At 38.8% G+C, this 12,354-nt stretch overlaps 1 protein-coding gene across 2 annotated transcripts in view; it reads left to right on the top strand.

Annotated features, from left to right (window-relative positions):
- Positions 1-12,354, top strand: part of LOC148369396 (kalirin-like) — a 52,084-nt gene that overhangs the window by 16,451 nt on the left and 23,279 nt on the right. For both annotated transcript variants that reach the window (XM_088331394.1, XM_088331393.1), the window contains exons 27-38: positions 299-421; positions 1,985-2,167; positions 2,356-2,480; positions 3,098-3,164; positions 3,996-4,105; positions 5,485-5,554; positions 5,642-5,731; positions 5,845-5,937; positions 9,475-9,586; positions 10,036-10,226; positions 10,314-10,415; positions 10,485-10,639. In XM_088331394.1, the coding sequence (XP_088187520.1) occupies positions 299-421; positions 1,985-2,167; positions 2,356-2,480; positions 3,098-3,164; positions 3,996-4,105; positions 5,485-5,554; positions 5,642-5,731; positions 5,845-5,937; positions 9,475-9,586; positions 10,036-10,226; positions 10,314-10,415; positions 10,485-10,639 (1,421 nt within the window). The remainder of the gene's footprint in view (positions 1-298; positions 422-1,984; positions 2,168-2,355; positions 2,481-3,097; positions 3,165-3,995; positions 4,106-5,484; positions 5,555-5,641; positions 5,732-5,844; positions 5,938-9,474; positions 9,587-10,035; positions 10,227-10,313; positions 10,416-10,484; positions 10,640-12,354) is intronic.

The raw sequence follows: 12,354 nt of genomic DNA, 5'->3' as shown, positions 1-12,354 counted from the left end.
TAAATATTGCACACGGTCCCTTTAAACTAAACAAACAGGTCGGTTTAAATCTAAACAACATGCAACTTTAAAACAGCCAACCCAATCTAACATTTTTGTCCTTCATATGAACGGTAAGTATCACTATAATGCAGTATTACAATTGCTGTTGTTGTTATTATTATTATTGTTGTTGTTGTTCTTGTCATGGGGATTTAAAAGCTGTTTTTAATTGGGCATGTGTAACAATGTTAAAAAGAATCAGTCATATCTTTAAAAAGTAAAATGTTGTTTTTGAAAATAATTCTGAATGCAACAGGCTCTGGATTGGTTGGCACAATCGGGGGACAACTACCTGGCTACACACACATCACCAGGAGCAACGGCTACGGAAACCCAGGAACTGCTGAACCAGCACCGCCAGTTTTGTATTTCAGCAAAAGTAAGATTGTGAGGCGGGCCGGCCTAAGACACATGCACTTTGAACTGATCTGGTTGCGCTCCATTTTTAATTTTCTAAGCGCAGATTCTCAATGTGTGGTGCGTGGGCTCCCACTTGGAATATGTGTAAGAATCACTACCCAAGTGTAGTTCAGTCCTGCTGAGATTCCTCTTTACTCGAGCTTTGGTATACGAGTTTCTTTTAGAACAAAAATCTTGGTCGCTAGACAAAGGAAAATCCAGTTGACAAGGAGTCCCAAACTACCACTGGAAACCGCTCACCGCTTGTGACTGCTTACCCCCAGCATCAGCGTGTCCAGTTAGCATCTGCAAAATACTGCAAACAAACAAAATAAGAACAAACAAATGGGCTATAAAATATTTTTGTGCGTACGTTCATTTAAAGTTTACAGTGACTTTAATTTTAAGTGTACAGATAGACTTACGTAATATTAAGTCTCTCGATGTTTACTTCCTCCAATTGTTTCCCTTATTATTGATTGCAAATTCTCCTCATTAAGCAATAGTAAACCTTACAAGCACAACGCGGCACCGACTCACAGCAGGACAGACTATGAAGGATTACGGTTCACGTATCCCTTATCACTTGGGTAGTAGAAACACCACTTCCTGTGGTGTCTTGGGCTAGCACAGCCTGGTTGCGCCCATCCTTCTCCAGTCTGTTTTTGTTGGGTTTTTGTAGGGGTTTGCCCCCCCCATGAAACATGTAATACTGACTTCCATGTTTACTAGTAGCAGGAAGACCCCCCTGATCTGACTCAGATACAGCACCTTCATCATCTAGTCTCTGTTGTTTTCTTAGTGTAAAGCGTCATCCCAATTTTAGCTGGACCTCCGCATCAACGGGCAATGACGGGGAAAAACGTTTGAGTATACAGCAACAATATTAGCAGTCTACGATTACGTTGTCGTCTACTACCAGTGACCAAGACCATCCGTATTAGAGTCCATCTGGACAAGACGAGATCAGTCCTTTAAAAAAAAAAAAAAATATCACTGTATAAAAATTGGTCTACATAATTTTAAATGGTCAAAAAAAAGGTATGAATACAGGGAAAAACGTATGCAATCTCTGTGACTCCTTCCAACACCCGCCTGCTGCCCCTACCCTCCGCATCAGCACGCACTCATAATAAACTTGCATTTTTTCCTTAATGTCATTTATTTTTCTTAATACTGTATTTATTTATGATTATTACTACGTGAATGTGATTTAAGTGATCACGAAGATGTGTTTTACAGATATTTAGGGCTCAGCGTTTGGCAGGACAACGGGTGCAGACCAATTAGTTTTCAATTATTTCATAATGGGAAAATGTGTCCGATACACGAGCAATTTGAGCTATGAGCACGATTCTAGAACGGATTAAGTTCGTATGAAGAGCTACTTGTGCATCTAATCAATGTTTAGAAGTAATTGTTTCATTTAGGTCGATATCATATACGACATTAAGTAGCAAATCATTTTACTTCAATCAGTATTATCATTCTAAACATTTTCTGCGTCTAAAGGTGTATGTGTTAAACCTGTTGATGTCCTCAGCACACCCAGGAGAAGGTTCACCTGCTCATCCAACTAGCTGAGAGCATGCTAACTAAAGGCCACGCGCACCGCCTCGAGCTCCGTCGTTGTGTTTCCGCTGTGGATAAGCGATACAGGGACTTCACCGTCAGGATGGGCCAATATCGCTACTTGCTGGAGACAGCACTGGGAGGCTGCTCACAGGTATCATCTCAGCGAAGACATTTTCAATGGATCCGTTACCCAATCAGCCCGAAAATGATCATTCATTCTTCCTAATGTAAATGTGTTTATGTATTTGTGCCCGCTGCCTATAGCCTATAAGCTTAACCCAAAAATGAACATTATAATAGCAAAATCCATTCAAAAGAAAATAATCTATTCTGTCTCAGGACAACAAGGACTTGGAGCTTGAGCTGATTCCCAACAGTCTTTCTGACTCAGACCCAGAGGTCAATCTTTCTGACCCTAGCCACCAAGTCAGCGATGAAAAGCGACGCACAGCACGCAAGAAAGAGTGAGTGACTAAGTCTCATTTACTCTCATTTTGAATATTTATATTTGTTTATATTTGTGTCCATTTTTTTCTGTTTAACGTAGCCGCAAAACTTTTCAATTTTAAAGATCAGTTTTTATATGTTTTTCAATTTAAGTTGTGTGTTAATGATACAACTTTCCACATTGTTAGTTTCTTACAAGTGGTATTTTTATGATAGCATCTACTTACATTTTTGAATGAACACTAATGATAATAGTAGAATGAAATGAAATGAAATGATCTGCATTTATACCAGTATAGCGCTTTTCAAGTCAATGACTTCCTAAAGCGCTTTACAATGTGCTCCACATTTCCCAATAGCGGCCTTGCATCCATGTAAGGCGCTAACCTGCTTATTGGGGGTATCAGGGGTTCAGTGTCTTACCCAAGGACACTTCGACATGTAACACGGACGAGCCGGGATTCGAACTGGGATCCCTCGATCCCAAGACAAGCGCTCTACCTCCTGAGCTACTGCCGCCCTTAGTATAAAGTCATTGTGGTACTTGATGAGTTCATAAGTTTTTGATGACGTGGTTGTCTGAAGATATTAGAACCACTGGTACACTGACTCCGTTGACAAGTGTGATCTGCAGGTATATCATGGCAGAGCTACTGCAGACAGAGAGAGTCTACGTCCGAGACCTTCAAGAATGCATTGAGGTAATTGATACTTGACTCAATTTTCAAAACAAACATTAGATTTAGCCAAGGGTGGCTAAATCACTCGGTAGTTAGAATAATTGAAAAGTAAAACAAGGCTGTTAAAAGACTCATTTAACATATTCAATTAAGTGCAAATAAAAAAAATATATACTTTAAGTGCAGATTTGGAATGCACTTAATTAACCTATGTACAAAGGGGGGAGGATGATGTTTAACAGGAAATTCACCCAAAAGCTTTGCACTCAAAATGTTTTCAACCATGGATCCACAATAACTTGGCATTGAGCAAAAATAACATCTGCAAGCAAAATACATGTTGGTCTCATCAATGGAGACAATTTTAACCTACTAAAAAGAAAAAAAATCATACTCAAGTAAATTAGCAGCACGGCGGCGCAGTGGTTAGCACATGTGCGGCACAGTTCATGTCATGGGAACCTGTCGTGGGTTCAAATCCAGCTCCAGACTTCCTGTGCGGAGTTTGTATGTTCTCCCCGTGCTTGCGTGGGTTTCCTCTGGGCACTCCGGTTTCCTCCCACGTTCCAAAAACATGCATTTCAGGTGAATTGGCCGGTCCAAATTGTCCCTAGGTGTGAATGAGCGAATGAGTTGTCTGTCCCTGTGTGCCCTGCGATTGGCTGGCAACCAGTTCAGGGTGTCCCCTGCCCACTGCCCGGAGATGGCTGGGATGGGCTCCAGCCCCCCCGTGACCCTAATGAGGATAAGCGGTGCGGCTAATGAGATGGGATGAGATGAGAAGTAAATTACAAATACCTTTAAAAAAAGACAACATGCTATTTCCTTACCGTGTGGCCTGACCCATTGCAGACATACATGTGGGAGATGACTAGCGGTTCTGAGGACGTCCCACCTGGTCTTCACAACCGGGACGACGTGGTGTTCGGGAACATTCAGGATATCTACGAGTTCCATAACAGGTACGAGATCAGTTCTTCCTTATAATGTGTGTGTCAAGCAGAGGCGGTTAGCAGCCAGTTACATTTAGTTTTGGGACATCTTGTACTTCTAGTAGTATTTTCAAATCACTATACCTTTTACTTTTACTTGAGTAGATTTGTGAACAAGAAAGTGTACTCTTACTCCGCTACATTAGCCTACATTGAAGCCGTTACTTAAGTACGTACGTATCCCTCTGTTTGTCTCTTTGGCAATTTACACTCCAATCTGAATAAGTGCCATTCGAGAAAACAAACTTTTTTCCTCTCTGTGTTCTGACTGGGTAAGAGAAAAGGTTAAAATTGTTTTGTTTTTAATTTAATTTTACATCTGTAAATAATTTAATGTATATGTCCCGTTTTTTCATTCAATATGTTATGCATAACAAATGCAAAGTTTATTCTTGTATTAAATTAGTTTATTTGTTGTTGCACTGAATAGTCAATCTTTTTTTATTAAATTAAAATTTGGATTCGATTTGTTTTTTGTCATATGCACAATTAAAAACCATGTTTCCCCCCACAATGAAATTCTTACTTTGCTGACCACACAGTTGCCAGCGTAAGAAAAAATAGGAACTAAGAAACCATACATGTGTACATAAAAGAATATTACTAATATTAAAAGGTGAAAATACAAGTATAACTCAAGATGAGTTAAGGCAATAAGATAAAAATACAAAACACCAAACACAGTTGAAAGTGACTGTAGTTGTCTGAAGTTGACATTAAAGTTGTTTAGTAGAAAATAAGTTTAAATGAGTTACACTACACAGAGTGAAAAGGGAATGCTGTAATAATTTAGTAGAATAATAGATGTACGAATTAATTTTGTGCATAATATTACCTTACTGTCGGTAATATACTGATCGAGGTCTTTTTTCGTTTTCCGTTTTTTTTCAGCTGTTTTCTTCTTTTTTCACATACAATTTACACGTTGTTTATGGGCTAGCTTGTTGTTCTGCCTGCTGGGCCTTTAGATGTGCTGTTTGTGCTCAATTAATTTATATTATTTTTTTCTATTGTTATTTTACTGTTTATTAGAGTACTTAATTTTACCTTGATTATTTTAATCTATTTTTAGATTAAATGTATTTTATTGTTAATTGGATGGGCTCGATGATTTGATTGAATGATTCTTTAAAAAAATCAATAAATAAGACGTTGCTACAGTTGCTCAGAACTTGAGTCATTTTTTTTAACTTTTTGTCAAGTCATTATTTGGATGACTACTTTTTACTTATACTTGAGTCATATTATTCTGAAGTAACAGTATTTTTTACTTGAGTAACATTTTTAGCTACTTTACCCACCTCTGGTGTCAAGTAGTGCATTGAATGAGTGATGTATGTTTGTTGTAGTATTTTTCTGAAGGAGCTGGAGAACTACGAGCAACTCCCAGAAGATGTGGGACATTGTTTTGTCACCTGGGTAATCAAATTTATTTTGATGGCTGAAAAACCACAACAACGACACTTGCTCATGCATTCTAGCTTTGTTTTTTGTGTCTCATTCTAGGCTGACAAGTTCCACATGTACGTGACCTACTGCAGGAACAAGCCGGACTCCAGCTTGTTAATTCAGCAGCACGGTGCTGGGTTTTTTGAGGTACAATATTGCTTTGGAAAAAAAAAGGAGTGAAGACACAAGAGTTTAGCAGTCATGGTGGGCGTTGGTGGTGATGATTGTAAAACTAGTTTGTGGTCTGGTTGATTTTACAGGAGGTGCAGAGGAGACACGGGCTGGCCAACTCTATCTCCTCAGCACTCATAAAACCCGTTCAGAGGATTACAAAGTATCAACTGCTTCTGAAGGTGAGTTGGTTAAAGAGACAGTATGTAATATGTTGTGCTTCCTAGTGGTACAAAGAACTCATGCAGTATAAAAAAACATTGATTTGAATACTGGACCAAATACATGAAAATCCATCCATCCATTATCTGCGCAGCTTATCTTCAGTTGGGTCATGGGGGCGCTGGAGCCCATTCAAGCTATCTTCAAGCAGTGGGCAGGGGACACCCTAAACTGGTTGCCAGCCAGTCGCAGGCCTACAGGGAAAGACAATTCACTTGCTCATTCACAACTAGGAACAATTTGGATCGGGGTATTGACCTGACATGCATGTTTTTGGAACCAATGTTAATGTTTATAAAAAAAATCAAGTCAAGTCATGCTTATTTGTATTGCCCTTAATAACAAAGAGTCTAAAGTCTAAAAGTGCTGCACAGACCACAAATTATTGCAAACCACAGACTATTATTACACCATCCCCTGATCTAAAACCTACATGAGGGCAAAGAAAAACTCAAAAACCTCATTATGAGGACAATGAAGAAACCAAAGTTGCGATATTTGTATTTCTTTTTTCACCGTGGAATCCTTTTTGGATCGGCACCACGTTCTTCCGTCATCCTGCCACCACGCTCTGCCGTGTATCACTGGCCCTTGCTCCTACTAGACAACACAGTGCCATCTAGTGTTCAAATATTACACATTTGGGCTTTAAACTCAGTAAAGCTGTATTTTTCAATCATTGTACTACGGCAAAGGGAATTTTCTGCCCCATTTAATTTGTGACTGCAAATAAACAAATATTCACTAAAACAGGCCATTGTCTAGTACAGAAGCTGGGAATTTTTTGACCCAAAGATAGCAAATAGCAAAATATTTTGATTTTATTTTTTTTGTTTTTTTGTGAATGGCATATTTTCATCTCATCTCATTAGCTACACCGCTTATCCTCAATAGGGTCGCGGGGGTGCTGGAGCCCATCCCAGCAATCATCGGGCAGTGGGCAGGGGACACCCTGAACTGGTTGCCAGCCAATCGCAGGGCACACAGGGACAGACAACTCATTCGCTCATTCACACCTAGGGACAATTTGGACCGGCCAATTCACCTGAAATGCATGTTTTTGGAATGTGGGAGGAAATTGGAGTGCCCGGAGGAAACCCACGCAAGCACGGGGAGAACATACAAACTCCGCACAGGAAGTCTGGAGCTGGATTTGAACCCACGCAGGAGGTTCCCAAGACATGAACTGTGCCGCACATGTGCTAACCACTGCGCCGCCGTGCTGCCGAGTGGCATATTATTGATGCAATTTATTAAATAAGAATAATGCCAGGGCCTGTGTCCCATATGAATAAATATACCACTTAAAACTTGTCTCCCTCCGGCAATTACTTAAAATCGTTAAAGCTAATTCTGACCTCCATTTTTTGTAAATAATGGTTTTGAAACGGGTTGCAAGCAGAGTTCTTTTGTAAAATGTCACAAAATACTGTAAACGAGTCAGAAGTGCGCTGTGTGCGTAACTCGGCACACTCCTACCGCTCACCCAATCAAATTGCACTGTGTGCTTGGCTGGCATTTCTGGCTGACTATATTTTTATCATTAAGTGTGAAAGCTACATAAGGTCAAGGAAAAACTTAAAAAACTAACACTAACTAGATCTAAATGAACAAACCATGACGCAGGATATGGGAGGATACCTACTGGTGCTAACTGAACAAAAAAAATGCACAAGGACGCAGGAAGAATAATCATCCATGGAATGAACCATTACATAACAGAACACCAACCAGCTGTTTTAGATAGATAGATAGATAGATAGATAGATAGATACTTTATTCATCCCCGAAGGGAAATTCACTTTTCCAGCAGCATCCCTAAGCTGAGAACAATCGAAAATAACTGAGAACAATCGAAAATAACACGGGAGCTGCTGGAGTTTTAGATCAAAAACATGAAAGAAAGCGATGAAGAATCATCTGGAGTAGATGTTCATTATGTAGAGGAGAGGGCAGGCAATGATGCCCTGGGCTGCTTTTACTGTCCTCTACGCAGCTTTCTTCTTTTATACTTCGTTATGGGATAATGATCTTAGTGCATTAGAGGAAGAATCAAATTTGTCCATTTTTTGCAAAATTGGCCTGGATTAAAAATAATGATTTATCAATGTCTCATTGATTTTCTATTTATATCGCCATAATACTATTCAGTCTGCGGTCTGTTCAGCCCTTTGAGACTTCTTTTGATTAGGGGCTATACAAATAAACATGACATGACTTGACTGTTGCTATAATAACAACGTAGTGTGCCTTTTTTACATTAAGATTGGGCATGTCATTCAAGGATAAGCATGTAATAAAGGCTTAAAAGACAAAACCAAGATAGAAGGGATGTCAGAATAAATAAACAAAAATATTAAGTGCATAATAATTTTCAATACTGAAATAAAAAAGCAGTACAATGATATTTAGTAGTAACATCATTCCAAAATAAGACGAGAAACAAGATATGAAAACAAGACATATCTTTTCACACTCTTGTGTGCTAGGAAGAGTCCCTGAGCCTGTTTTGAGGGACCTGTAGTGCCTACCAGAGAGCAGCAGGTCAAAGAGGTGGTGGCTGGGCTGAAAGGAGTCATTTATCATAATGTTGGCTTTGCTGGGGTATCACAAGCCGGCAATGTCCTCAAGAATGGAAGACTGAATATGTTGGAACAATAATTGAATAAACAAAATTCTAAAAGCAAGACCACATAGGATATTTGGAAAATTGACGCTTTTTGAATAAAAACAAAAAAAGAAAGAAAAAAACTACCAAGGCCTAACTAAACACAACATGAAAGAAGGCAAGGCAGGACATATACCCAAATGTTGATAGAACAAAAGCTGGAGTACCATGGCAGTGAGACCATTAAAGACAAAAGGCATGATGGCAATGCGAGAGCATTCAGGAGAGACACAGTGCCCAGGAGGAAAGAAGGTACAATAAAAAACAATGATCGGACAAAGCTGTGGAAGCTGTAAGTGTCTTTATATACTCCCAAGTTCTTTTTGTTACATAATATCTTGAAGACATCAAATGATATATTTCCTTTGGAAGCACCAAAACACACAACATGACACTGTACAGAAAGTACAGAACAGGACAGACTCATCCCTAAAATGTTTTTATGTGTTAAAGAAAAAAAGCATTGCAAATGTTAAAGAACATGTTCAAACACTAAAATAAATTGTTCCCTTAGCAAATAATATTGATCATTATAATTATTTTGTTTATATTTTTCTAGAATACAAGAAAAAAATGGAAAACTAAAACAAACAGTTTAAAATGAAGTAAATTAAAACATACAACAGAATAAATTACCCCCTTTCTCTATGGTAGCATGTGGCAAAATACTATTCCTATTACACTTTAGCCTGTCTTGATAATGCATTTTTAGCATACTTCTTAGGGGCGCTGTGACCTAAGTTTTTCTCAATTAAAACGAGTGTGCCATGGCTCACAAAAGGTTGAGAAACACTGAAGTTGGGCCTAATTGTCTGGTGCATTTTTGCAGGAGTTATTGGCATGCTGCGAAGAAGGAAAGGGGGAGATCAAGGAAGGCCTCGACGTCATGCTGAGTGTTCCCAAGAGAGCTAACGATGCTATGCACGTTAGCATGCTTGACGGTAACAGTGCTAATACATATATATGTATATATATATTAAACCCCAACCCCACATTTGCATATTTTACCCTATTTTTATCACAGTGTCAATTTTTTGTAACATTTGAATGCTCCCTATTAAACACATAATATTGGGTATTTTTGTATTCAATATCTCTTTTTCAACCCCTGGAAATGTGAATTTCCCTACAGGGATGAATAAAGTATTCATCTATCGATCTATCTATCTATCTATCTATCTATCTATCTATCTATCTATCTATCTATCTATCTATCTATCTATCTATCTATCTATCTATCTATCTATCTATCTATCTATCTATCTATCTATCTATCTATCTATCTATCTATCTATCTTACTTGATCACGTATATGAAGGTTACAAGGTTCAATTGCACCCTAATAGGCCTGTTTTGTAAAAGAACAATGCTGACTTAATGTAATTATCAGGTCTCGAAGAGGGTCTCGAGGTGCATGGGGAACTTCTGCTGCAAGACTCTTTTCTCGTCTGGGAACCAAAGTCCCTCATCAGGAAAGGGCGTGACCGACACTTGTTCCTGTTCGAACTGTCACTCATCTTCAGCAAGGAGATGAAGGATTCCTCGGGACGAACCAAATACCTCTACAAGAGCCGCTTGAGGGTAGCACAAGCTTTCCTACTACTTGAGCATGTGAGAAAAACAGATTACAATCGATTCACGACTGTCCTTTGTCCTTCCACGCAACAGACATCAGAACTTGGTGTCACGGAACACATCGAAGGCGATCCTTGTAAATTCGCGCTTTGGGTTGGAAGGACGCCAACTTCGGACAACAAGACAGTTCTGAAGGTAAGCATTTAAAAGTTGGCGGTTCCGTTTCTGTGAATTCTCCGTCAACCTGTCACGCTCTCCCGTTAGGCGTCATCCTTGGAGCTGAAGCAGGAGTGGGTGCGCAGCATTCGTCAGGTGATCCAGGAAAGGAGGGGTCACCTGCGAGGGGCACTGCGGGAGCCCATCCCGCTTCCTAAAACCCCCAATCTGACTCTCGGACGACAACGTAGTATCACACGCAGGTCAGTATGAGCAACTAATCAGTTTTATCTTCTTTTTTAAATAATGGTTTACAAATTTCCTAAAGGGACAGTTTGTATTATTTAGTGCCTCCTAGTGGTAAGAAATGGCATTCATGAATTAAAAAGAAATACATACAGTGATACCTTGCTTTATGAGTGACCCTGACGAATGTTTCTGTATCCGCAACTTGCGTCCGACTAAAATTTTCCTCCTTATACGATCAGTGGTTTATCAGCTAGGTGAGGCCCTTGCAACCCCCTGAATTAAATTGCCAAATGGTTCAGTCTGTTGAGCTAGTTTATTTTCGTCACTGCGCTTTGTTTATGTTTTCAGGGCTCCACATATGATTAGAAAGAAGCAAAATATTATCGCAAAAATGAAAGTAGAACGGCAATAAATAAAGATATAGAAAAGCTTCTAATGATTTGGATACCAGAAAAAGAGCTCGCTGGCACACGATCACGTTACGGACAGCAGAAATTAAGGAAGTGTTTACCTGCCGGGAAAATTGCGGGATTTTAACACAAAAACACATCCCGATAAAGCGAACGCTCAATGCAGATGTTTGATTATAACTGTCTGAAACATTCTGCAAACATTTTGAGATCTAGACAAAAACAAGTGGAAGCACATGCTAGGACCTTTAACTAACTTTCACACTTTATCATTTTTATTTGGTTGTTAATTTTTAACATTTCTTGGCTAATACAGCTTTTTGTTCTCTACAGTTACTTAATCTTTTGCTTTTACTTAACCTTATTTTTTGTTTTATTTATACTATGTGGTATATGTATGAGCATTGACTGAACATCAGTGTACCTACAGGGCAGTTGCAGTTGATTTAATGGGGTTTGGGTTGCATTTGATGACTTCAGAACGGATGAAGACCGTTTCAATTCATTTCAATGGGAAAACATGTTTCAAATTAGAACCTTTTCATTACACAACGTCACTGCTGGAACCGATTCGATTGTAAGTAGAGATACCACTGTATGTTGATTTCAATAATGAGCAAAAAATACATTTACTATCATATAAGCATGTACTTTTTAAAACACTTGTAGGGTAAGAAATGTGCGGTTATTTTACATAACATTCTGATATGACAGTCCATCATCTCACTGCTGCGGCTCCTCCCCAAAGCCAAATACAAAAGACAGAACCTAAAAAATTGAATAAAAGATTGTGGTTTGGTCGCTTCGACCCTCCGTACTTTGTATTCTTTCTTGTGCTATTAGCACTCATTTTCGGTTGTTCTGCACAATACAGAGCTATCCAGTAGTCAAATAATACACACCGTCCCTATAACCCTCCTGTTGTCTTCGGGTCAAAATGACCCGCCACTGTGTGGTTAAAAACCCAGAAAAAAAAACGTCTTTATGATATTTTATTCAACTTTGAATGATATAACTTTTCTTAGATTGCTCCCTACAGTAGAAAAAAACTAATGTTGTTCTTATTCACATTTCCAAGTAAGCTTTTGTGCATATCTTTTTCTTATTTTACTATTTCACTGTTTTTACATATAAAATGTAATTAGTACCTAAAACAAGCTAAACTGTGTGATATTGTTGATCATTTTGTTCATTTAAACAATAATAGTAAAATAACGATAATATAGTTGCTTTGCAACACATCATTTGAGTTTAGCGAGGGGGCTGGGGATCCCTCCTTTGTATCAATCTCCCAGAAAGAGTCAAAAATGTGAATGTGT

The sequence above is a fragment of the Urocampus carinirostris genome, chromosome 3 (genome assembly GCF_059441175.1).
Source record: "Urocampus carinirostris isolate Australia breed hairy pipefish chromosome 3, RoL_Ucar_1.0, whole genome shotgun sequence".
NCBI lineage: Eukaryota > Metazoa > Chordata > Actinopteri > Syngnathiformes > Syngnathidae > Urocampus > Urocampus carinirostris.
Note: the sequence above shows the minus strand (reverse complement) of the source record. Positions and strands in the feature narration are given on the sequence as shown.